The 27,949-nt window shown below is 37.4% G+C and overlaps 1 protein-coding gene across 9 annotated transcripts in view; it reads left to right on the forward strand.

The window, feature by feature from the left end:
* WWOX (WW domain containing oxidoreductase) overlaps window positions 1-27,949 on the forward strand; it is a 537,552-nt gene that overhangs the window by 181,901 nt on the left and 327,702 nt on the right. The window contains exon 9 of one of the 9 annotated variants that reach the window (XM_064459625.1): window positions 27,754-27,885. The exons of 7 other annotated variants lie outside the window; for them this stretch is intronic. In XM_064459625.1, coding sequence (XP_064315695.1) covers window positions 27,754-27,870 — 117 coding nt within the window. In that variant the 3' untranslated portion in view covers window positions 27,871-27,885. Of the gene's footprint in view, window positions 1-27,753; window positions 27,886-27,949 lie in introns of those variants that run through there. One more of the 9 variants, XM_064459626.1, reaches the window with a different exon arrangement.

The raw sequence follows: 27,949 nt of genomic DNA on the forward strand, positions 1-27,949 counted from the left end.
AATATGTTGGCGAAACCGTGTTCGCATTTGAAATCTATTAGTTCGGTTATTGAAGGGGTGTATATCCCTGAGAATCTTTGTTTATTCTTTGTGGGTCAAGCTGGTGCTTCATTTAAGACACGGCAGGATACCCTCAACAAACATCTGATGCATAGTCAGATTCACAGTCTAGTTTTTAAGCCGTTAGACCAGTTTATGCCGTATGTTATTAGCAGAAAAATAGTTAACAAAGGTTAAATTTATACAGCTTTTCTTTCACTTATCTGATTTTCAGAATTTGCCTAAAAAGATTGGATTCCGGATGGGCACCATGTATTTAAAATAGAGTAATTAATGTACTATTTTTTGGTGTGTAACTGTAGGGGAGTTGGCAGCCAACTTTGACTTTTGTTCATATGTTTGTTATCAGGTTACATGAATGAAGTATTTCAGTCTTCATATCAACTGCCAGGAGAGGAATAAAAAATGACCTCCATATGACATGCTTTCCTATGTACAGTAATAAAAACTAAATTGGTTTTGTGAGAATGCATGTAGAAATAGGTAGTTCCCCCCAAATGACATGTATGCACACACCTGATGGATAGTGTGCGCTGACACAGCTCTGCACATGGATGTTATTTGGCATCCACCGTATCGCTTTTTTGTGAAAGACGTGCAGACACTTAATATCGGGGTGTGGCGGGGATTTGGGGTGGCTCATCCCGCGGGTGCTGGTGGCCGCGAGGGGCAGCTTGGCTCGGGGGCCGCTCCCAGCGCGGGGCTGGGGAGGGCTGGGCACCCCAGCGGGACGCTCCGGCCGACGGGTGCAGAGAGAGGGCTTTGGCTCTGGGTGTTCATTTACTAACAAGCAAATGAACCCTGCTGGGTAGATATAGTTGACAGTAGTACGCAGAATCTTTTCCTTTAACTTGAATGTTTCTTTTAATGCATATTGTAGGTGGAGGCATATCATGAGATGATAGATGTAATTACGTATAGGTAACACTATGTTGAAAATACTGTAAGCGTTGGGGCAATTGCGTTTGTTCGGGTTTTTGAGGAAAACCTTGTATTGACTTCAGTATTTACAGGAGTGTAACAGACTCTAAATCTTCACAGTAAAAAAAAAAACCAAAACACAACAAACCAAACCAAAAAACCCGGATAGTGCTTCACATGGCACCTTTAAAATGAGATTCTCAAAGATAGACATCTTTGTTATCATTTAGACTTGCCCAACTTCCCACTGACGCAGGCTGTAGTACTGTGCTGAGGTGGAGGGGGCAAGGGATTTGCCTGCTGTCTGGGGATGCACCCAGATTTCTGACTGCTGCCTTTGCTGCTCTCACTGCAAACTTCTCTCACGCTGGAGATTGTGCTAGGGTTAAGAAAGGTGATACGCACTTGGCTTTAATAGCAGTACTTGTCTCTTAGGCAGAATGTTTTAAACCCATTTGAGAGCTCTGAAAAATGACTAATCATTGTAAGAGATTGCCTTTTTCACTGCAAATTGTAAAAGTAAATGTTTTGGTCAATATTTATGTAGAATTTAATTTTTTGTTTGTTTTTCAATATTTTATTTTCTGCTCAATAGCAAAGAACATAACTGAGTTTTAGATTTGCAAGCAACATCTCCGATGAAACCTAATTTGTATTTTTTTGTTGGCTGTTGGAACACCAGTGATATAGGTGTCACTCTGCATTTCAAATTCATCGGTTTCAGTTAGACCCTGAATTTCATATATGAACAATGGACACAAATAGAGGATACTACTTCAGTTGAATAAGTGGGCTCTGAAAGACTAATGTGTCCTGTTCTTTAATTTGTAAAATTTCCTCATATAAAATTTCCTTCATTTTTCAGCTTTGTGCTTTTTGTGTTGGGGTTCCAGCATAACCAATAATCCAGACCCCCTGATATCTCCTATAAATCAGGTTGTTTGCTGCTGACATCTCCTACCTGGCAGCTTAGGAAATATCAAACCACACCTGAATAAAGCATCCTACAGTTTTTAATTACTGAATCTTTTTCAGCTGTCACAGCCTTTTACACTTAACTACACAAGTCCTCTCTTCTTGTATTAGGGTGTAACATTGTATGATAATGTTTTATTTTCTTTCTTCTTATGTGGATTTTTTGTATTTACCATCTTGTTGCAACTACAGGCTGCATTTATAAGTTTCAAATTTGTAATCGGTCTGGAGTGACCGCGTCTTTTTTTCCTTCTCTCTACATCTCCCCTAACCGTGTATAGCAAACCAGCCTCGTATTGGCATGGTAACCTCTCTAAATGTCTCTTTTATAAATCTTTCATTCTCCTAAACGCTTCGTAGTGAGGAAAATTGGCTTGCAAGCAACCTTGCCCTCACTGTGCTCAATAAGACACTGCATGTATGCATGCTGCTTCTGAATATCTTTACTAAAAAAGCTCCAAATCGCATATTGCAGAACTTGCAAATCAGTGGTTCATTTCCAGTTTAGATCCTTAATTGCTAAGATATGTAGTTCTTGTAAATTGTGCAGAGAAATGTTGAGGAGTAGGAACTGAAATAGATATAAAGACATTCCTTGTTTCTGTGGCTTGTCACTGATGTAATTTGAACCCGATTGCTAACAGGGACTACTTCAGAAATTTAAAAATGTTAGATAAGACTACTGCCAAACTAGATCGGAAGGGGAAGAAACTAAATGTTGCTTATCTTCTTGAAGGGCTTGGGATCTTGTACATGTTCATTACAAAAGTGAATTTTCTATCAAAGAGATGTTTCTTTTAATCTGGAGAAGTTTCTTTAGTAGAGATGTCCACCATTTGGAACAAAACCACTCCGAAGTGATTATGCCACCTTATTGCCTAGATATCCTCATGTATTTCTTGTTATTCTAGTTGAGTACTACATTCAGACAGAGGTTGCCAATAAAGTTTATTGTAGGAGCTAAGTGTCAATATCTGTAGTACCCCCCGCCTAGGGTGCTTGTAATTAAAATGCCACAGATAGTCTGGGAGAAGCATGAAAATTTGATGGCAAATTGATTTCAGGTTCATCTTGAAATTTGTCCTCAGCTGGACTCAATACTGCTGGCAGACATTGGATGGCTTTTGTCAAAAGGGTTTGCTGGGATGAGACAGAGATGCCTTGATCTGAATATTGAATACAGTGCTCTGCTTATGACAGTTTGCTTACTGCTAACATGTTCCTTTTTATATACATTTTATTGTGTGGGGAATGTTTAGGGTGGTACCGCTCTATTTTACTTAAGTAAATACGCTGCTTACAAATATTGTGGCACACTAAAGAGCAGACTTACAATACTAGCCTCAGACCTAAACATTCAGCTTCTAAACTTCTGAATTCTATAAATATTCCCAAGATTAAGCTGAGCTGCACAAAGAAGAGTCGTCGGATAAGGTAATAGGTAAAATTTATGTCAGTGATGGTGTTGGAAGGAAATTCCATGTAAAGTAATCTCTATTTAAAAGAAAACTTTTTTTTTTCTCCCCCCCCCCAGCTAGTTTCATTTATAGAGAAAGGCCTTGGAGCAAATACAAAATTCCTTTTCTGCTGTCAAGTTAGAATCTTAAGTGCAGGATAGACCTTTATTTTCACAGATCTGTTCTTAGCAGTGATCTTCTGCTCTAGTAGGTATTTGAAAAATCTCATTATGAGAACTGGTTATTTTAAAGTATTTTACAAAATACTAAGTCCACAAAATAAAGAAAAAGGTTATTTATTTGAAATGTGTTCTGTGTTTCAGGAACACTACTTTGTTTCATCAATATTATTCCAGAAGTAATTGTGATTCTTTTTTAAAAAAAGCATTTTTGCATGTTGTTAAGGTCCCAATATTAACTTAAAGCCTTTCCTTATATTTTCATTCTTCAAAAACAGATCATCCAACACTGCAGGATGCATTTAAGTTCATGAGCTGCCCACAGTGCAGCCAGAGAAGCAGGGCGCTTAGAGAGGGTATCCAGAACGACTGGGACGAGCCCGTTGGGTGGGTATGGCAGGCCCTGTGGAGCTCCATCGTGCTGAATTGCCTAAGCTGCTTTGGGCTCTGGTACACCTACATAGATGCAAACACAGCAGTCGCAGTAATGCAGGCATGAGCATCAGTTTTGAATGTTTTTTTCCTTAACTCCCTGGTAATGGCACTCTCCACTGAAGTGATAAGAAAGGGAAAATGAGAGTGGGACAACCAGTGGGAAAGAAGTGAGAGGGAGAAATATAGTAGAATAAGTGTGGCTCCTGAGGGCTGTTGATCTTCCACCTGTGGGAGAATTAAGTGAAGGCTTATCACGACCTCCTGGCTTAGGTCGTATCTATTTGAATTGCCACAGGACTTCACTAATTTTTGTAACAGGCTCTTCTGTCCTTTCTTTTCACCTCATTATTGTGCTAGTATGTGGATAAATACTCAAGTGGTACAAAATGTTGTTTAATATAACTTAAACATTGATCTCACCTCAATATTTCTCTATATCTAAATGACACAACATTTTACAAGACAAAGTGAATTTGGACTTAGCTGGAGGTCTTTCGGTGCTACTTCTATGAGAAATGAACTCGCATCGTTATGGGGGAAATTAGGCCTGGATAGTTTACACTTATGATTTTACTTCATTTTGAAATACCTGAACTGTTCACTCTAAGCATGTGATACTCCATTTTATCTCTTCTTCTTCTCCTCCCTGCAATATTTAAAACTAAAATAATAATCAACTACTGCAGTAGAAGGAGACTCTCTTAGGTGCCTGAGATCCAAACTGAAGTATCTGATCTCATTTCAAATGGTCAATTTATTTCCTCCTTTCCTGACACTGGTGAAATTGTGTTTTTATTTCCAGCTATGATAGATTTGTTCGCTTGGTAAATATTATATGGTACAGGAGTCTTTATTTTTTCATATAATCTTTGTTTACAAAGTCAATACAATCACTTGGAAAATATGTAGCAAACACCGCAGTATATTAGAATCTTGTGTATTGTGTTTGCTGTAGGTACAAATTCAATACAGCAACTCTCCAGCAATTGACATGTCAAGTAATATATCAACCATTGGTATATTACTTTTTGCTCATCCTATTACTACTTATCAAAACCAGCTCACCACCCACACTCCTCTTCTCATTAAGGACTATTGCTTCAGGATGCTGAGCAGACTCAACTCTTGCTGATGTTAAGTGCGGGTTCTCAGAAACCTTGGCGGAGACGTCGTGCTTGTAACAGAACTGGATCCCAAATGATTAGTGCAAAAATTGCAGAGAGACGACACTGAATATTTAAGGAAGAAAATTATTCTTTAAATTTTCTTGGAGGAAAATTACTTTAAATGAACACTAAACAACTCCCATACAAAAATAGTTTCCTACATATAATAGAAAAAATGTAAGTAAAAGGGACTTTTGCATATTTTGAAATAACTTTGCTGTTACTTCAGCCTGTATACTTCTCCTGCATATGTGTTCTTAGCCTTTTCTCTGGATCATGAATTATCGTGTGTGCCATGCAACATAGAAGAAAAATGGATTGTGAATTGGAGTAATGTCAAGTGGCCTTCATTCTGTTCCTGACCCAGGCTGTGACCTGTTTGAGTGGCTTCATACAAATGAATTTGTATCTTCGTTTCTCAGTTTTACCTATACATGACTGGAGAGCATGTCAATTGCACTTTTATATTTTATAGAATGTTTTAAGATTCGTAGCTGAAAAGTGCTGTGTGCTTAATACTACTATTAAATATGAAGTTTTAACTGGTTTTTTTTAGCGATCAGTCCTGCCTGCTTGTTCTAAATGCTTGTCCACAATATTCACCGTTTAGATAGTGATATTAATTTTTTTTCAAGGCACAAAGTTTTGTCAGGTAAACTAGTAGATACACTGTTATGAAATCCAGCTTGGGGCGTTGTTTTTTTTTGGCTGCTGACAGGACGGTTTTATGCCTCCTTGCTTTCAAAGAATTACAAAACACAAGGGCCAAGAGATTACATTTGTTCTTGAGCTTGGATGCAAGCCATATTTCATCTCGTCCAGCATTACAGCACTTTTAGAATTCACTGTATTGTGAGACAAAAGGATGATACTAATATGATCTATATTTATTAGAGGTAAAAGTACCCTTATTTTTGTATATGTCATTGTCCTCCTTTCTTGTTCAAAACTGTGACAGGGGAAGTGGTCCGGCAGTTCCAGGGAAGCTAGAACATATGCTTGCCACCAGACTTGGTTAGTGCTCATAGATTGATGAAATTTGACATTTTGAGAACTGAGTAGGTTTTCCTGCCATCAGACACAGCTGAACAGTATTTGTTTGATGGCACGGTTTCTAGAAGGTGGTTCCAGTCATTGGTAGCTTTGTTGGGTTAAAAACTGGTTTACTGGTTGATCCAGGTTGAGACATTTCCACCCACCACCAAAGATCATGATTTTGCAGTATTTATTTTTCAGAAGTTATTTAGGATAACTGTTTTTTCCAAGTCAGTCAAGAGTATTTGCATCAAAACTTTAGAAGGAAACATGGTGATATAATATTATACTTAAGGGTATTCAGGTTCTTTTCCAAGCTGTCACAGCTTTCCCATGTATCTTTCAATTGCCCCTCTGTTCTTCATTCTAATTCCTCCCCATCTTCCAAATCCTATGAAAAAAATAGGAACAAAAATACCTAAAGACAGGATTGGATGTATGTTTAATAACTGGCAGAATCAACAGGTTATTATTTACTGTTTTATTACTATGAATAACTGATACATGGAGTCGAAGCACAGTAATAATTTGGAAAGTTCACTTCTGTATGACTCTACATTGGGTAGTGAGCAGTAACAAGGATTAAAAATGTTTACAAAAGGTTTTTTTCAGTTACGTGCTGTTATCCCCAATAAATCTTTGCGTGCATCCTTGTAATCACACTTGTGATTTTTTTTCTACAGAACAGCAATAATTAAGCTATCCAGTGCTCTTTGAATGCAGCCTCATTACTCAGTATACAATGTCATTACTATCTTTGAGCCCCTCCCTGCCTTCAAGAGCTATTACATGACCTCCAGATCTCTCTTAGACTCCATGTATTACCATTAGAAGACATCCACACTGGGAAATCACTCTGTTCCTGTTTTTGATTAATATTTTATCAGCCACGAGAGGAAATGGTATTCTTTAGCAACACTAATAAGTAATTGAGCAGATGAGATGCCCCTGCTACTTTGAAAAAGCCGTATGTAGAGGCTGTAAAAGAACAGCTTTAGATATGACTTAAGATACTAAATGGAAGAAAGCCCCAGAAGGTGCTGTCTACAGTGAACAATCAGTAACAATATCAGCAGAAAACGAATAGTAATAATGTCATGATTAGCAATAGGTTGTCAAAAACATGGTAAAAGTGTATCTTGTTCAAATTGGTGTTCAGAATATATTTTCGCAGAAGTGATTGATCCATTGACTTTAAATAAATTTTAAAGAAAGTCAGTGAAAACCACATACAATAGACAGTGAAAACTGATAGTTGTTAAATAAAGAAATTGTTTAAAGGCTTTTTCATCTGCTAGTTGGAAACATCAGTCATTATACTATCAACAAATATTTACAACTAGCATTTTAAATGCTTAATAGCTAGTCTAGAGTTAGGTATTATGAGCTTAAGGAAACTGTTAGTGGTATGAGCGGTTGTCTTTTCAGTAAATAATGCACTTGACAAACCTCTTGGCATACCTGTCTGTTTTGCTGGCTCAGGCAGAAAAGTCTTCATTTAATGTTTTATTTCATTTTACTGTATTTTTCTGGGTCACTTTTTCATGAATGGGAAAGCTAAATTTGGGAAGCCCTGTCACATCATTGGGTCATAAAAATTGTATTGATCAAAATGCTTAGGAAGACACACATGTGCCTGTGATGAATTGTATTACATCAAGGTGAGTGAAGTGAAGACACAAGAAAAAGATGTCTTGGACATCTAAGATTCACTGTTTCTTCCCATTTCTCCAACAAGACTATAAGCCTTTATAACTCTTATTGGAAAGTATATTCTAGAGAATGCTAGCGGTAGAGTTATGATGTTGGTGTACTGATTTAAAATCTCTGTCATCCGGTAATTATTTTATTTCGAAACCCAATAGGAAATTTCCAGGTGTGTGAGGTTACTGTCTTTATATGCTATTGGTGCAGTCCTTTGGGTATTTATAATCAGGTGTTGCTTTTAAAGCTTAAATTATAACCCAGTGAGAATTTAAGCTGTCCCCAGAACAGTAGGGGAGTATGATGCACAACAGTAAATCCATTAGTCTTTATGGTTTCATGAACACTTCTGCCTAAACGATGCACGAGAACTTACTTGTTTTGAGTTTTTAAAATCTAAAGGCCTTAACAGAGATTGCAATAAAAGAAATACAAAGTAATGGATTAACTATCTAGTTATATTAATTAAGTAACGTACATAAAATATGAAGAGTTATTAAAAAACCACTAGGAATTACTATTACTTTATTCCCCAAAGTGAGAGAGATGTGTGTATGTGTGTGTGTGTATGGGGACTACTCTGTATCTTAATGCTAGGATTAATGCTAAAATGGACGTTATGAATTAATCATGGGATTTAATTTACCAGAATTATTTTTTTGGCATTGAGCCTCTGTAATTAGCATCTTAAACACAAGTGGTTTTGGTGATCCTTATGACAGTCAGAGCAAAACCTTCTGCCATTAATTTCTTGAGAATTGTTTAATAGGCAAGAACTAATTTTGCAACTAGATTTGAAAATAAAATGGGTTCATTTAATGTGATGGGTGATAATGGCCTCGTTGCTTCTAAGTTGGTCTCATTTCTGTAAGCTCGTTGGGTTAACATTCACACTGAAAGCTTTGGAGAAGAACTTGAGCAAAAAGCAGAAAGGGTTTGTTTTTCATGTTCTTCCATGTGTTCTGTATTCCAGTGGGATGTAAGTTTGATTCAGACACAAGCGTATTAGGTTAATCATCGTATGACTTCACTGCTTACAAGCCAAGAGTCAGGTATGGTCCAGACTACGTGTGTGAGCTCAGATATCAGCTGGTCTCCTAAAACTGGGTTTGAAGCAGGAAATGAGGCTACGAATCAACAGAGTATTTTGCTGACTATGAATCCGGTTGATCTCTTTAATGTCTTTAATTCAAATTATTCTAAAAAATAACACATGAATCTTTATGGCTTCTTAGAATATTTTTTCCCCCCTAAATATTTAGCCAAAGACAGAAATCATTCAGTTACCCCATACACCTTACTGCTGCCTAGTTCAGATGCAGTCAGCAGAGTTTCTTTCTGGCCTCTGGAATTTGCCAGCTGTGTGCTGTTGGCTGCCAAGAGCTAGAAGCTGTTATTCCAGTGGCAGCTAACAGTAACTAGATAATATATTTTCCCTTCCACTAACTGTTAATAGAAAATGAGAGGATGACAGTTTTATCCAAGTGAGAAATCTTGGTTTTCCATTCATTTCCCCTGGGTGAATCATACTTTGTATTATACAGGTGCACCTGAATGGTGAGCAGTCGTAGGTCAAAATCTTCACCTTGCCACTCTTAATTTGCCTGAAAGGAAAAACAACTTGCTGGCACACTTGGTGTGGAGGAAAGCATTAGCCACTGCCGAGGGGGGCCGTAAGGAGGATGGTAGCGCAGAACCTCAAAAAGGAATCAAGAACAGGGGTTTGTAATTCTGACCAGAATGCACTGCTTCCTCCACTTTCTTCCACCGAGACCCTAAACTGCGTGTCCCGTACAAGCTTAGAGATCTCTACCCGCAGGACTCCCCTGACTCTGGGTAAGAGCGTTTGTGCCAACTGGAGTAGGGCTGTGAATACCTAAGTGGTACGAACAGAGGCCTTGAGTGCTTAGCCATCCTTCTATATTGCTTTGCTCTGTTGCTGCTTCTCTTCACTGAGCTAAGCTGTGTTTGTTTTCAGCTGTTTGGAGGGTACCAGCAGTGCAGACTGATGTGCTCTTTCTCTCTCTACCAGACCTTCCTCCCTCTGAAGCTAATTTTCCCTTTATTGTAGTAATTAGAAAAGGGCTTTGATCACAAATTCAGTCTTGCTCAGAGTTCAGAAACAAAATGAGTTGTGCTTGGATCTTGGGGATTAGTGTGCATCCCTCGGATATAAATGGTAAACAGTATTTCTTTACCCCATCTCTCACAAACATGTGAGAGCTCTGACTTGCAAGCCCTTACTCTGAGAATGCAGTAATTTCATTAGCCAAAAGTGTAATTACATTATGAGAAGAAACAGCAGTCTCCAATTCCATGACCTCCTCTGTTTTCTCCCTAGTGTGCCGTAATCTAGATAAGTCTAGATTTAGTTTTGGGATTATTTATATATTTAAAAATAATGTGATCTCTTGCAGCCGTGAACTGGGTATGATGAAGAAAATTAGTCAAGATAATTCATGAGTTTAATGTTTGTGCTGCTTTCAAACAGAATCCTTTATTTTTTCATTTTACTACACCTTTGCTATTATGTTTGTCACAATTACTGTAAGGAGAATTAACAAGAACAATAGATGGGAAAAGAATTATACTTTTCATTGTTACGAGAGAGAATTGATTAGTTGTAATTAATTGGTGTGTTTTTTGAGTTGTAATTACACTACCCTGTGGGGCTACACACCAGATTATCACCGACGACTGTCAGGGCTTCCTGTGATATTTGTGGAGTATGTTGCAGACACTTCCTCCTTTTCTTTTAAGAGTTTTTAGATCCTCTATTCCTTTGCAATAGAATGTTATTTACAAGGAAATACATAGATATTTGCTTTCTTACCAAATCCTTACGTATTGTAAATAAGATCAAATAAATGATATTTTAAATATTACTTTCATAGCTTTTGTTGGAAGTGTGTACTCTTAGGATTTGCACACGCATCCAAGAGGCGCCCAGAGTACGTGTGTGTGAGTTAGAGATTGGGCATCAATCTGGCATAACGACTATACTTCTTGGGATCGTCTAAACAGCAGATTTTTGTCATACTGAACTTGGCCTAGGTTTTGAAAAGTGCAGATCATCTATAATTGATACCAAAAATCTGTGGGAGTTATGCTTAATTGCAAAATGTTCTGGAACTGCTCTTGGAAGCTGCGAACTATCTTCTGGGTTACTGTGGGCCCAATTCTAACACCGTTATTGGACAGAATGACCCTCCTGCCCCAGTGCTGCTGTCTAAAATTGAGATTCTGTCTGAGGTGGATTAATTTTTTTTGTAAATGTGTCTGTCTATTATGCATATATATTGGTGGAAGAGGATCTTAGATTGTTTTATGTAGGTAAATATAAATTCTAAAATATTCTGATTTATATTCATCTTATGGTCTTGTGAAAAAAATCCTGTCTGTTTGCATTCTAGAGAATTAGAAGTCAGAGATGAGATGGTGCCAGGGCTTCCAGTTCCTGTTAATTATTTATGAAAAGTACTGTGAAAATACTAAAGCAAAAAAAGCTTTAATGTCTTTGTCCCTAGGCTGAAACTGAACTGCCTATGGTTGTGACAAGGTTGATTGGGTCAGGACTTGGTCTGGAGACCTCCCGTGAAGACTTGAACGCCTATTGCTTGTTGTTAAAGTGATTTTATCCAGACATAATGCTAGGTGCTGCATGAGGTCTGATATAAAACCAGGATTTTGGCTTCCTGCATCGGTTATTACTCGCCTATTGTTAAGAGTAGGGCTGTCTGCTCTACATTCTAGCCAAAATCTTATTTTGGTTCATTCAATGTAACCTACCAATTTTTTTCACTGAATTTTCATTAGGAGTATATAATCTTGATTTCAAGAGCCAGAGTTCATCATGTGGTTGAAATCTTTTAAACATCTACTTACTTCTGCTCATTATAGACTACTACATTTGAGAAAACAACAGGCTTGAAAAAGTGAGTTCTGGGCTACAGTCTGGCAGGTAGAAGCACTCCATTCAGGAGACGTGTGATGAAGAATGGGACCATTCTCGATAGACTAATTTTTAATCAATATCACATGATGAGGAAGTAGAGATATTTCATGTCCTATTTATTTTTCAGAACTGAATTAATAAAACACAAGTTCTTACCTGCTTACAGCTCCCAGGATTCATGAATCTATTAAAAATATTTTTTGTTTCGTCTCCAAAGCAGCGCATTGACATGCAAGTGTGAACTTAAGTGTGCGCACCAATGCTATGACTGCACCATTGTAATGAAGATGAAATGACTGTAATGATGACCTTTCTGTGCCTTTGTCTATACCATGCCCTTCTCTTTAACTGAACACCTTTCAAATGAACATGTTCTGAACTCTTGAACTGTTCATTCTGTTCACTGAGCTTATTGCTCAATCTGCAGTTTATCATTATGTGTCTCCAAAGACTCTGTGTTTCCTTATATTTGACATCTAGATGGAATTTTTCATAACCCTTTACTAGTCATAAATTGGATTGTTAGGGGATTAAGTTAATCTTGTTTCTTTATAGGAGCCTTGGATTTTTAAAGCCCTAATTTAGAGGGGTTTCTTTATTTGTTACTCTCCAATCTGCAAGAATGGAAAAAACCTCTACACCGTAAGGTTCTGTATTGCTGGAATTATTTATTTCTGCTCATTTTGAAGTGAATCGTACCTAAGAGGTACACTTGAAAAGTTGTTTTGTCATGTTTTTCCCATATTACTATTTCTTCCTTTCTATCTAAATAGCAGCTCCTGAAAATGACCCAAAGCAGTGCATCATCAGTTAAGCGGTGTATCAGTGAATATACTCTAGAATAATGTGTATTTTTCTTGTTCCATTGGGAAGGGAAATAGGAAAAAACTACTTACCACTTGCAGAAAAGTGTTATGGTGTCTTAGTCACATCTTAGCTTTTGCTTTCTTTATTAGAAGGTACTGCTCCTAACAACTTCCGTACTTTTTATTAACCAGTTAATAGCTTATAGTAAAAATGAAAGGAGGGAGACAAAACCCCACGTATTTTTGAGAGTGCCTTGGAACTTTTTGTTGTCTAGTACCAATGTAGCAGGTAATATTTGTTGTTTAATTATTTTAAAGAAGTTTTTTCAAGAAAATTAATTATTGGATACTAAAAACTGTGTGATAAGTTTAGAAAATAGAATATAATTTCTGATATCCTGAGAATTATCAAGCTGTTATGTATTACGTTAGTGGTGTCAAAATCCTCAAAATACCATGAATAGTAATATGGTGCATATCAGCAAGTTCGGTGGTTGAAGCCAGTTTGTAATATGCAGATAGCATAATACCTGAGGCATGGTTAAGGCTGAAAATGAGTATTACTTAACTATAGTGCTTGTATGTAAGCCACGCACATTTATTTCTTTAACAAATAAACATCTTTAGCCTCTTTCTCCAAAAGGTTCAGAATTGTCAGACTGGTTATACAAGATGAAAAATCTTGAGGAGTTCCTTGACCTCTTTTATGATCCCTCCACCCCTAAACTCCATCAATGTCTTGAACTCTGACACTGAGAACGGTGAGATGTAATTCTTCATCCCCGTGTCATAAGCCCCCACATTCTACTCTAGGCATTTCAAATTTTTATTTTTTCATTCAGATGTAGTTCATGTCAGCTAGTATCACGTGTAAAGGGTGAGGCTCTCAAAAGCCCTTCTCTAACTCCGTCTCTAGTGAAACCTTTGGAAAAATTTCAACAGTATTAGACCTTTATTTTCCTTATTTTCTTCTGGTTTAGTCTTTTATTTATTAATTGATAGCTTCAATGCCACCCAAACCACCCCAAAAACTTTTAAATATAATTTGTTAAACTTCACATCATGAAGAAGATTATAGTTTTCATAACATATTTATGCGGATGTATATATGCGTAGTTCTTAGAAACAACAGCAAGGTATAGGATTGCTGTAGGAAATCAGCATTGGCAGCTGTGGAAGGAGGGCACGAGGCAGAGAACAAATGAACTCTGACGAGGTGAGGATTAGAAAGTGGCCCATGTATATTAGGAGCCATTTCAGCCTTCGTTCTAGGCCAGTACTTCCAATGAGCTGAAGACTGTGGCACTTTGTACTTTGTCTCCCTGCCTATTTGATGCTCTGTTAAGGCAGAGAAAGATATTACTTGCTGATATGTTAGATACTTCATTTTTAAATGATCATAAATTTTTGCCGGTGCTTAATAAGAGTAGGTTTACAGTGCAAAGGAGAAGTGAATATACCAAACCAGTAGAACACTTATGGAAGAGGAGATGTTATTGTACAAAGAAGGACTGCAAATGGTCAGATTGCTTATCTGTGAAGCAGCTGATAGGCTGATTTTCAAAACAGTGGTGGAAAGGCTAGAATTTGAAATCTTTCATCTGTATTTCTATCCCTAATGGAAATGGAGAAATACAGATTTAAAACTTTTAAAAGAAAAAAAAAGCTCAAAAGATCTGTCTGCTTGTCCAGGGCCATATATAAGTCCAAGCATTTAGTAAATTCATAAATAAATTAATATTGATACAAAAAATACACCAAATAATGCAAAATATTTATTAAAACTTCCATTTGAAAAATAGTCCCTTAGCTGAATACTGCTTCCAGAACTAGCCGTTTTCAGAGAAAATACTGTTTGTTTCATAGCAGACCGCTGACTGGTTAAATCCTTTTGAGAAGTCCTGTGCATCTCTGGTTTTGCTTGTTTATACCAGGGCAAATGATATGTTTATTTTGGATATATAAACTTGTTAATTGTCTTACTGCACTTTTCCGTCAACCCAGCTGATGATAGCATTTTATGACTGTGTTCCTTAAAATTTAGGTTTAGAAGACACTTACATTTCAGTTCTAAATACTGTAGAGACTTCTCATATTGCTAATATGAAACTAACTGGCATCAAGGCAGCATTCACTGTTTCCAAAGCAGTTTACCACTGTGACATTAATTTACAGTACTGAGCACTGTGCAAACTTTCATCAAACTAAGAAGTTAGTTTTGATTTGTTACAGCACACAGTGGGTGTTCATAGCGTATGTTTTTATTTAATCCTTCAAAGAGTTTTCAGGAAATAGCAGCTAGCATGTGATGAAATAATATCAAGAGACATTACTAACATTTTAACGTTATATGGATCATTATACTTCGTACATTTTGGAATTATGCTACATTATATATTTATGGTTTCACTTTGTTCTTGCAAGCCACAGTCTCCTTGGTCTTATGAAACAACACATGGCTGGAAGGGAGTGCAGAGGAGCTAATACGGGTCCTGTCCTAACTTGCAAAAGATTAAGCAACTCCCTCAAAGGATATGCTGGGTTTAGAGCAAAGGCAGAGTTGGAAGCACTTGGAAAGAACACGAAGAAAATGTCTCTCCTTTAGCCAGGAATGCATCGGTTCTGCCATGCACATTCCACCCTGTAGCAGAGTTGCACAGAGTTGCTCCTTGTTATTTCGTGATTTCATTTGTGACTGCTCACTAAAAGATGATATGTCTTCTTAATGTCTTGTAAAAAAGGAAAGAAATCCAGCACCTAAAGAGCCGTAACTGCTGGTGTGACAATTACATGGAAACTCTCTTCAAATTCCCTTGCAGAAGGTTCAGCATCAGGACAGGGAAAAGGCTATGAGTAAAAAGTACAAATACATTTTTTCTCAAGTATTCTTCTGCAACACCCTTTGGCAGTGCCACCCCGTGGCCTCTGATGCGCTTGCCCTCAAAACGTTCCTGAGCGAGAGAATTACTGGTGTCCACTATGGGAACTGCGGTGATGATTTACTCCATGTATTTTTAGAAATTTAACTGAGGTGCCTTAGTTAAAGGCTTTGTCCTCCTCTGTGGTTATTTGGTCTCTAAAAGACAATTCAGCACATCTGTGATTCACAAACCTTAGTTAAGCATGTGAAAAAAAGTGGGGTGAATATGACCCACTTTTTAGACTGTGCAGTACCAGAGATTTGGATTAGGGGATCTGATTTCTTGGCTCCTTCCCTGACCACTTGGCATTCCTTCATTTTCTTCATTGCTGGGGACAGCTGTTGACATACTTGCCTTCTTGCTTTCAATGGAAAAAAAAAAAAAAAAAAAAAGTGGTTACATACATGGAGTTCTTTCCTCCAAAACAAGTATCCCAAACATCTAATGCAGCTTCTGTGGTTTTGTTTTTGTTTTTTAATCAAATGGCTCATCTATTACTGACATGACTTGGACAAATGGGTAGGTTCATCTGCATATCCAATAGAAATATTCACAGACTTTTTCAGCAGGACAGTGAGCAATGGCAAACTTTCCTTTGAGCAATATATGGACAATTAGTAACCCAGAAAACGCACCTCTGGGTGACTCTACCGAGAGCCTGTGTGTCTGTAGTTGTTACAGGTGTAGGAAGCTCTTGGAGCTCAGGTGGCAGTAGGCTGAAAATTACTTCAAGGTAATCTGTAAAATAAATTGTATTTTAGTGTTTAATGCCTTACATACACTAAGACACTTAAAGTGTGCTTTGGATCATATAATCTCTATTACTTTTACCCAGTCTATGACATTGATGTGATAACAAGATGGGCAACAAGGCAAATGCATGTACTGCTTCCTTTCAAGCTTTTGTTTTGATTTTAGAAAGCAAAGTAATTAAAAAAAAAAAAGGCAAACTGGCAGCTGGGGATTTTGAAGCTTCCTTGTACTTAAAAAACGAGCACACAAACAAAACAGAAAAAAAGACTGAGAAAGAGACGTAGAGAGAGGAGAAAAGGCAGTGCAATATGGATAGGGGTAGCTAGCTGAAATTCTATGATCCGAGTTAAGCAGCAGGTCACATTAGATGGTCGCAAAAAGCCCCTTTTGGCCTTAACAGCTATAAATTTTAGAAGCATAGTGCAGGCTTCCCAGCACTGCAATTTCATTCTGACCTGAAGGGGTGAAAGGGTAAAGCCTCCAGACCCATTCCCCACCTCCCCAACAGCCTGAGGCTGCCTGGTTTCTGTGGTGTGAAAAGCTGTCCGGTCGGAGCTGGGCTGAGACCATAGCTCATTTCACAGCGGCAGCATTACATCTGCTGTGGGATAATCACTTTTGGTCGCTGGCCACTCGTAGTGTATTCAAGCTAGTAACATGACGGAGGTGGTCTCTGTCCCAGGGCTGCTTCCATGAGCTGTTGCCTTCATCATCATTATTATTATTATCATTATCGTCATCATTATTAAATGTGTTTAGGCGGTCTTTCAGCATTTCACCTCTCCTTACAGTTGTCCATTGTGTTTCCAGTTGCTGAAAAACTCATATTGCTACAGGTGTATTCTTCTCACCTCATTTCTTTCTTCATGTTTTCCTGGCCATGCTGAAAATCAGTACATCAACTTATTCCTGGACCATTATTTGTTTCAAGAAAAAGATCCTCCATTTCACCTCTGCATGCCCTGCTGGTCATTCTGGCACATTTTCTGGTTTGCTGATATTTAGCCCATGCTTAAACAGTTTGGAGAAAAGACCTTTTTCAGAGGGAAGCACTTGAAACATTTCCCTCCCTTATGTGAAATTGTATGTAGCAGCGAGATCGTATCTTGACAGTCTAAAATATTAACGCGCTGGAAGCTGCAGGAATGATGTCTTCACTGCCATCCAGAGGTGCTGTTCCAAAAGAGAAATCCCTCTGTTGAATGTCAACAGGTTTCTGCCACTTTGTGCCATAGAAGTTGGGAAAAATAAGCAGAGGTTGGGACTCGGGACCCCATTAACAGTTTTTGATGTGTTTAAGCAATGATGAGGCTGCTGGCTTGACCTTAGTGCTGAGAATAGCAAATAAATGTAAAGATTAAAAACATTGTTCAGGAGGAAGCAGGTGTTTGACTGGTTGGTTCGAGGTTTGTAGCCCTTTCTCCAAGTCTATAACCAAGTGTGTGTGTCACTTAGACATTGGTTTGGTTTGCCTTTCATGGAACACGGTGAGGTTAGGGTCTCCACTGACAGTCTGGCAGCTTGGTCTATTACGTATTTTTTTTCAGCCAAATTATTTTGTGTAATAACTATAATGTTAATGGAACTATATGTTATGGTTGAGTTAAGATTTGTCAGTTTGAAAATAAACGTCTTGGCTTCATTTCGACATTTGCCTTTCAGCATCAGCCCGTTAACCTGTCACACACTATAATTTCATTAAAACCATCATTTAATTGTAAGTTAATGTACAGCTATCTTTTATAGAAGGGCTTTACATACTGCCTGAATAATTTCAATACATATTTTGAACTGATATGATTGAAATAATAAGAAACCCTATATGCCCTCCAAAACCCTGTTTATGAATTCAACGCTGAGAAATAAGACACAACAGCCACATTAATGTGCCAATCTAACAAGGAGACAGTTTTTCAAATTATAATAAAAGGAAAGAATGATGATCTAGCTATATATGTTTCTATATCTCTGTGTCTCGTACCTGCAGTGTTGAGATGTACTTCATATGTAATTTGGAGAAGTTTCCATTTTTAAAAGAAGGACAATGCAGACAGCGTAAGCTCTATATAACTGAAGAAAGAATTAAAATCTACATGCTAATAGCTTTAGTGCCAATCACAAATAGACTTGTACTTCAGATACGAGATATATAAAGCGTATTTCGAAATAAATTCTGGGTAACAGTCAACCTGATTGAATCTTTGGAAGCTGTGTTAATGTATTTGTTCAACTCACTTGCACTCAAAAGCTTTTAAACAGAATATCACTTTTTTATATTATTCATGATAATGTAATTCCTGCCTTTAATCTCTTCAGTGTTTCACATTAAGTCATGATATGCAGTTCAGGGGAATTTGGATCATCCATTAATCAAAGTATCTGTACTTTTGTGTGTCTACTTTTGTCCATCTCTTAAATCAGTCACTTGGAAGCAGCAGAGATATGGGGGTAGTCCAGGATGTTTGACTGAAGAGGCCTTATTTATTAAACTTATTTCCTGCTACAGTATGTATGGATTTATGTAATGTGTGACATGCTGAAAAGAAAGTGATAAAAATATTAGCATAATCACTAAATATGATCCTCGTAGTGTTTCCACTGGAAACGTAGGAGTGGATAAGTATATTGAATGATGACATATGTTTAGTAGAATAATTAGCTAAAAACACCTGGGCTAATAAAAAAAAAAAACCATGAGGCAAAATGACGTAGTCAAGTATTCTCTTGTAATTAAGAATTTTCTACCAATCTGCGTACACCAAGGGACTGAATTTAGGTTTCATAAACAATTGAAATTTTGTATTTTCTGAAGTTTAAGGGTTTTGTTTTATTCCTTCATTATTTTAATATTCAGTGGATAGTAGGGAGGTGGAGAGAAGGGTTGAAAACCTTACAGAGTTATTAAGTATGTGTTGGATTCTTCCCTTTGTAGTACTGACACAGTCCTTTGAACTGAACTGACCACTTTTAGCTGTAATAAGTGGTTGCTTGTTTTGCAGCAAGTCACCAAAAGTGATTAGTGACATACTTAAATTTATTTTTAAAATATTTGTGAAATTAGAACAGTGCAGAAACTGAATTGTGTATTCTATCCAGTTTTTGAAATAAAGTGATGTTCCCTATCCCTTTTTACTGCTTGTTCCCCAAGAGTCTGATTTCTTTTTCCTAGACCCACTTCGACCTTTCTTTCTTTTGTCCTGTCTTCTCTCAGCTCCTTCTTTCTGTCTTTCCCATCCCAAGTTATCTCTTTCAGCTTCAATGCTTTACACATTTTGTTCCAAACTTTTTGTTCTGGTTTTCTTTTACTCTACCTCTTTCTTGGCTTAGCTACAGCTCTAATTTCCTGCATTTAATATTAGAGTAGTGGGAGAGAGCTTCTGGCTTTCCCACACCGGCTATGCAGTCACTTCAGCAAACTGCATCTTAAAAGTAGCTAGGTGTTCTGTTCCTGCAATGCTGGACTGGAATTGGTGACTTATGAGGTCCCGCTCTGCCTTAGGGGCTTGGAGGTTTCCCAGAAAACACTTGTAAGTATTTTTTGAAACTTCTGAAAATAATGTATTTTTCCCTTGTTGGCTTTTTGGAAATTATGAAAGCACGTTTGCTGAACTTTCCCACATAAGTTGTGCCTCACACAGACATCTGTAATAGGAAACTTCAGTGAGAACAATTAGAGCTTGCTAAAGTAATGAGCAACTGCGCTGAAGCCTTGAAATGCGAAGTGTCAGACTTCCTGAACTAGAGACTATTTCACCGTCAACACCATAAGTAACAACTTTTAATTTAAGAGATGGATAAAAATTATGCTATTGACTCTTCGGTCCTGGAAACCCATTTATGGCTGTTCGGGATTACCAACTATGAAAACATTTGTGCGTCTGCCATGCTCTTTTTCTGAGAGAGTAGTTGGAGCTAAATATATATTTTTAAAAGCTGAAGAGAAATAATCAGTTTTCATTTCTGTGTTCAGGCTTATAACTAAAACAATATGTGGTATTTTAGCAGTCAGGTTTCTAATTGAATCAAGTATCTAATGCTTGGGCTCAGTATAAACTGTTGAGAACAAAAACTTACTTGAAGTATAAGCATCTATTATACTCTGTGATCTTTATGCACCGAAACAGACCTAATGGCTGAATTGCTGTATTCTCCCTCATATTAAAAGAAAAATGTACCTTATACCATGGTTTTAGTGGAAGCAGATGAGGCTATGGAGGCACAATGGGAATGACTGTGAAAGAGACTAAGACCCCTATTTATTGAGGTAACAAAGCTGTATGTAAATTTTGCTTTTCATTAAAGCAGAATTAGTTTAACCCCAGTTGTACAAAGGTTACTTTTTTCTACTATTTAGACAAACAACTTCCTACTGTAAATTGTGTTATGATTTATATGAATCTACCTTCTCTCATAAAGGTTCCCCTAGAGAATGTATATCTTCCACTGTATCTCAATCATAATAAACAGGAACTTTTAAAGTAGTTGTAGATACATTTGTATAATTATATTTATATTTTGATAAAGTTTATTGTTGCATAAATTCACATCAGATATTTACTATTAGTCAAGCAAGAAAATTAGCTTCTCAGCTTAGTTTTTATACCATTAATAGTAACCGCAAAAGCAACGGGTAGGCCTAGTGTTCCAGGCGCACAGCGTACGCAGCACAGTTACACAGCACACCTGCTGGTGGCGGGTAGTGAGCGTAATTTATACTGGCGGCACACGCAAACGTAGTATTTGTGTCTGCAGTTATATACCGAACACACGCAGTCACATGTGGCTGTTTGCGCTCCACGTTACTGGGCCTGTGCAGGGTGTTTTGGGACATAGGTTTCAGGGGTTGAAGTAAGTTCATCTCAGATTTGCACGTGAAGACCGTACATTTACTTTGCATTAGTGACTACTGCACGTAAACATGTAAACTGGACAGTTGTGTGTGTATAAGTTACTTTCATTTGGATATGAGGCCATATATACACCTTTAACTTATGCTTAGGTTTCTACTGGATGAAATTTAAACTGGGTAAAAAGTCTGATGACATTAGTAAAGAAGACAGAGCCTGACTCTTCTCAGTGGTGTTTAGAGACAGGAGAAGAGGAAATGGGTGCAAAATGAAATAACACAAAATTTCACTTAAACATTAAAAAACCCAGCTTTTAACTCTGACGGTGGTAAAACATTGGGACAGATTGTCTGGGCGGGTTGTGGAATCTCCATCCTTGCAGATTCTCAAAACCAAACTGGACATAGTCCTGAGCAACCTGCTCCAGCGAGCCTGCTCTGAGCACTGCGGACTAGATGATCTCCAGAAGTCTCTTCCAATCTCAGCTGTTCTGTGACTCTGTGAAATTTGTAAAGTGGTGTGTATATATATAACACCCAGAAACGTGCTAAATACTGTATCATATTGCTGCCTGTTGCAACACCAATAATAGGTTGACTTCAACTGCCTACTTAGATTGTTCTCTGAAGGATGCTGCAGCTACACTAAATCAATGACCCTACGAAACATTCTTGCTTCCCAGTTAACCTCTCCCCATAGTTATTGCTTATTTGCAGGCAGTTTAGTACAGTTGTCATCGACCCTTACTTGCCCAAATTGTACAGTCTTTCTAAGAGCTTTCACATTTTTACTGGGGGCAACTGCCAGTGAATCAGCAGCGAGAGACATCTGCTCCTGGGAGATCAGGGTAAATGCCTGGAAGAATCTAAACTGCATTAAAGAGAAGGGCAGATTGCGGTAAGCACAAAGTTGTTTCATGATTAAATATGTATTATGTTAATATTAGCCTTAAAAGGAACATTTCTCATATTTCAATTTAGTTGCAATGAATTGAGGTATCTACTGTGAAAACTGTTGCTATTGGATTTAAAATACCCATCTTTTTTAGATAATCTGGGGTTAGCTAAAGGCTAAAATTTACAGATATTCTCTGTGACCTTGGTCAAGTCAGTTTTCCCGTGATAAAATTATGGCGATATTTACTTAAGTTCTCTGAGTGTTGTTAAGGACAGTTCAAAGCTGCTTAATGAACCTCAGGTCCTACATTTATCTTCAGTGTTATAAAAGGTTCATAAATAGGCCAACAAGTCCCAGCTTGTATCCAAGAGAGTTTAGGATGTAAAAAACTAGATAAATGTGATCCATTTCTTCACTGGGAGACCTGGAACACTTCTTTTTGTTTGAGATCTTGTGGAACTTTCCTAGTTAGTTGGTTTTGAATGGTGGAGCTTAAACTACTTTTTATTCAGATAGCTGATCCTGACACTTACACACTCCATGCTCATAATTTTCACATTTAAAGAAGAGGGCTCATCTTTGTTATATTTCTTAAACCCAGAGAAGTGAATTTGCTTGAACTTCCTGTACGTGCAATGCAAGAACATGTTAATTTGTCCTTTATTTTCTTGACATATTCAGCCTGTGATGCTGAATTTTAGAAAGTGATTTTCAATGGCATCACCAAATGTCATTGTACTGTAAGAAAGATGATGCATGCGAACATTCATTGCTGCATGTGATTTCTTGGACTGGAATTGAGCCAGTTGTTTTACTAAGTTGTAAATATTATTTTCAAAACACAGGAAGACTTCTTTGTGGTATTTCACAGTAATGGTGTAACTTAACATATTTGTGTTTATAATTTGACAAGCCTGAAAACATTAGGCATTAGAGTTATTAAATAAGAGAAGAGGCATTTGGAGACGTTTTCATAATGTTTTCTGACAGCATTATAATGAAACCAAACCTAGAAGTATCTTAGCATCATAGATTTTTATTGCAATGAAAAGTCAAGAGGAAGAAATATGACATTGTTATCGTTGACTACAATGCATAGTAAAGAAATAAATTATGTCTTCTGAGGGGGATCCATTATGGTAAACTTTTTTTCTTTCTAAATCAAGCATATGAATATATGACAACATGTTACTGTATCTTCAACTGAAACATGAAAAAGGTGGTGATGGAAAGCCATTTAGAATAACACCAATAATTCTATTTTTCAAGCCATTATATGAGGGAGCATTTAATTTTATTTAACTTTTAATGTTATTTACAACAGGATATTTGTTATCTTGAAATAGTTTGTTTACGAAGTACAGAGAACTGTGATGGTAAAAACACCAAACAAACAAAAAACAAAAAAAAAAATGTTTAGCAGCACAACTCCATGAGCGAGAGGTCCAGCCAAACCACAGCTATTAATCATCACCGTCCATTATTTACTGAGGATTCATTCATTGTTCCATAAAGGTATCTAGAGGGTCAATTAGAGACAACAGACAGGATTTTTCAAAGACACAAGAGGGTCAATTAGGCCCTTCTTGTAATTTTCTGCTTTAACAGCAAATGCCAACCTATCCTGCAGCAGATACAGTGGAGTTTAGAATTAAATAGTGTGGATTTTTTTTTTAAGACTGTTACTTTGCAGCCGGTATGAATTGGAGTATTGTCAGTCCTTGGTCAAAACAAAAGAAAAATTTTATTACTACAGTTAATGAGAAGCACAGATTTGTTTTTTAGGGTCAGAGTACTGCGAGTGCCCAGGAAATATCTAAGATAAAACAGTCTGTACGTACCATAGAAGTGAATAATTTGTCTGAAGGTAGGACCGGACAACTATAAAACAAATAAAATTGCTAAATACTACTGTTAAAAATGTAAAAGCATTTGATGTAAAATACTGTTTGTAATTATTTTTGCGTGAACTGCTCGCTTAAAGATCAAAGTAATAATAGGTATGAGATCTTAATATAAACAGCTACAGCGACATTCATTAATGCATAGGCAGTTCTTCAGAGCAGAAAGTAGGGAGTAACACTAAAATATATATATACACACATATGTTTAAAGACACAAAGATATATATATGTGCACACAACTCAAAACTCTTCCAAAGTAGAAGGAAATTTTGGTAAAATAACTTCACTAGCTTATCCTTTAGCTGAGGACAGAACAGTTCTCCTTCGACAGATGTAAGGCCGCTTATGGACGTGTGCACCATACATGCAATAGCTGAACTGAAGTTATTCTTCTTTCACCAAGTTGGTCTTTTCATGAGGAGTGATTGTTAGTGGTTGGCATGCTATTCTACATAGGTCTGAAATCTTGGGCTATTTTTCTCCTCTAAGCTTCAATTTGATTACATTGCCACTGTTTTTAATGCTGCTTAAGTCTATTTTAACTGAAAGCAGTCTCTACAAATATGGTGTGTTAGTTGTAAAGATTTTTATCTTTACAGATGGGGCATTTTGGAGTGTCTGAGTATTTGATGGTCTCCTGTGAGAGTAAATCTCTGAGTGTGCTGCATCAGTTTGATCCTCATCGTCCTCTGAAACCCCCTAATCTCTGTAGGGTTTCAGCAGAGAGTTCTAACTAATGACTTAGGGCCAAATTCTGCCCTTAGATGCAGGCGTGTAATTCTCACTGATTCCAGAGGGACTTCTATGAGCATATCAGAGAACACAATTTTGTTCTTAGTGTGTGAAATTATAGCACAAACGGACAAAAGAATCTCATGCACATTCATCTTAGTGACCCCAAGCATACAGGAACGCGATACTAATCCACCTGCTTTTCTCTGTGCTCAGTTTGTGCTGTTTCTTGCAGATCACCCCAATTCTTCAGCTGTCACTTGAGTCTACATTTTTTATATTGTTCTGTGTTCAGAAGTTTGCTATTGTGGCGCTTCAGTGAAATTAGTGACATTGAAATGAATGTTTCTTTAAGTAGCATTAGTAACAAAGACACTTGTAAAAGATGGGTTTTTTTTCTTTCTCTGGGAAATTATGGTACACGAGCAGTCTTGTTCATATTCAGTAGGGAATTAGTTTGCAAAGACAGGAGACAAAGATAGATGTGTGAGTGCAGGTCTGTAAAGTGGTTTAATACATACACAGAGAGAAGAGAGGTGGGCTTGTATCACACTTTTCTTCTCTGACAATATGATGTGATGAAGCATTTTGCCTACATGTGAACAGAACAGATATCTCCTCCTTGTATCATTCTGTCTCTTGTTCTACTCACAGGTTTTACTTTCAGCATTGTCCCTTTCGTATTCTTTATAGTGGAAAAAACCAGTTATTAATTCATTTGTAATCGCTTTTTCCCCCAACTTCGTAGGTTTTTAACCAAACCCTTCCACACTGAAGGCTTGTAATTATTTTACTATTCTGTTTTCAGGAACAGAGCTAGTATTGCTCTGCAGACATAAAAATTCTGGAGCTAGCTCAGTTATCTTTAATGGACTGTCTTTTACATGTGTTGGTTACATATATCTGAAATACAGTGTCAAAGCTTAGACTGGCACCGAATTTGCTTATCAACCGCTGTTTGTGCTCAGGACTCACATGTAAGGAAAATCTTCCCCTTTTTGCATTTTCATTGTGGGAATTTGTCTCATGGCTGAAAACTCTGGACTGGAGATTCTGTATTTCTTGAACTGATTGCTTATTAGGCCTTTGCTTATGTGTTTTGGATTTCTGATGTATCTGACTGCTTACCCCTTCTGTATCAGTCCTCGGCAGGTATATTTATCTCCTAGAACAGTGGTAGGGAAGACTAAACGTTTCCAAACCGGGTGTTTAGGCACATTGCGTTTGCTTCCCGACAACTCCGTCCAATGGACCAAAGTCTTTTTTATGCTTTGATTAATACTGTTCCTCACTAAAATCAAATTGGTTTAGATGATTCTGAGGAATCCCAGGCATCTTCTGCTACACAGAATTGACATATTTTTACTTTAGTAACTTTGATTTCCTGGCATGCTGCCATTCATGTTCTGGGTTACAATCATCTGACTTAGTTCAACCTTTGAGGCTTTGCTTCCATCTCAGCTTTTTAAAAAAACATCTCTGTGCTGTAGCAAAAAGCCTAGCATTTTTACCTCCCACAATGATTATAGTGGCCACTTTAGTTTTGGATTCTGCTCAACACAGAAGAGAATTTTTATTGCCACTCATGCAGCAGTCCTCATGTAATGAATTGTATTGTTTATAAAAATTCCTGTTTTCAAGTTGTCTGGTAAGTCTTTAGAAAGCTAATCACTTACCCAGAGTTATTTCTGAAACTATTTGTGGAATCACCATGATTGTCTGGGGAAATCTAATTTATAGTTTTGAACACACTATTTATACATCACTTTGCCAACACTTTCTTTAAAATCCGTTTTCTGATACAAGTTGAAACGATCGGTGATCTTAATTTTGCTTTTTTAACCTGAAACTGTAGCTGAACACATAATCCGCAGTGATTTATGTTTACATAATGTTCCATTTTCCTATTTGTGTAATGTCTAGAGGCAGATAGTCATTTTCTCAAGCCGGTTCATTAATTATATTTATTGGATGGATGTCCTTTGTTATTGTTTTGTAACTTATGTATTGATCTCTATTATATGAAATTCTCAGCCTTTGCTGTTCACTAACAGTTGGACAGAAAAGCCACGTGACCACCTGAATGCAAACACGAGGGTTTGCACATGCAAACTCTCTGCGAGGACCAGTTGGGCATTGCTACTCACTTGTGCTACTACGAAGTTCTATAATTTCTGTATGACTGCAATGTTCCCCTCCACAGTGTTTTGTTTTTAAGGACTGTATTGGTATTTTTCTTCATTAATTGCCAAATGAAAATAAAAGAAATAAAAAATCAGTGTGTATTGACCATAAAAGTAGGTAGGTTGGTGCGGGAAGATGGCTAGCAGCTCAGCGTGGGGGTTATGTAGCAGCGGAAGAAATATTGAAAAGGTGCAAGAGGGAGGTCACAGGCAAGAATAGAAAGGACAGTGAGCTGCTTTGTACAAGTGCCACTTCGAACATATGCAATCAGAAATATTTTTGTTTGCGTCTTTGGCTGAGTTAGATTTGGTTCGGGGTGAATTGTGCACAAGTCAAATTTTCAAATGGAAAAAGTCTGTATAAACTTAAGGTGAGCTGGAAATAGAATTTGATTTGTTAAAGGGAAAGACCTGTCCAGCATGTCTCTTCTAAAAGGTGTTTTGTATCTTTGTGCCTATTTGGACTGTTTGTAAAAGGAAGGACAGTAACATTTACTCATATTTCTGTAACTCTCTGAGTGTCACAAAGGAGAGCGCACTGAGTAAAAGGGAAGAATTATCGTTCATCAGAGGAATTTCAAATGAAAATAGGGAAGGTACACAAATAAAAAGGCTCATTCCTGGTTCGTTTCAGTGACATTCGCGGTTGTGTTCAGCACGGCTGTTTATTTTCCAATTCAGTATGACATACTCGGTTCTAAAAGAAAGGTAATGCAACATATGACCGTGTTCTATAACTACACCGCAACAAGTAAAACCCTGATCACATAATTAAGAAAAAATAATAAACTTTCTTGTGTTGAAATTACTTTGTCTCTCCCAGGGCTTTTCACATTATGCATCCTATCTGCAGGGCGGTGGCTGGGCTGCCTGTGTTGTGATCCCATTCCTCACGGTGTCCCTGTTCCAGGTATTTTATTTGCTTGCTTTGAAAAAGTAACATTGCAAAACTTACATCAGAGGTAAAAATATGCAGACAAAGAGAATGAAGAAGTATCACTCAACTATTTAGCCTGCTA

The sequence above is a fragment of the Phalacrocorax carbo genome, chromosome 8 (genome assembly GCF_963921805.1).
Source record: "Phalacrocorax carbo chromosome 8, bPhaCar2.1, whole genome shotgun sequence".
Taxonomy (NCBI): domain Eukaryota; kingdom Metazoa; phylum Chordata; class Aves; order Suliformes; family Phalacrocoracidae; genus Phalacrocorax; species Phalacrocorax carbo.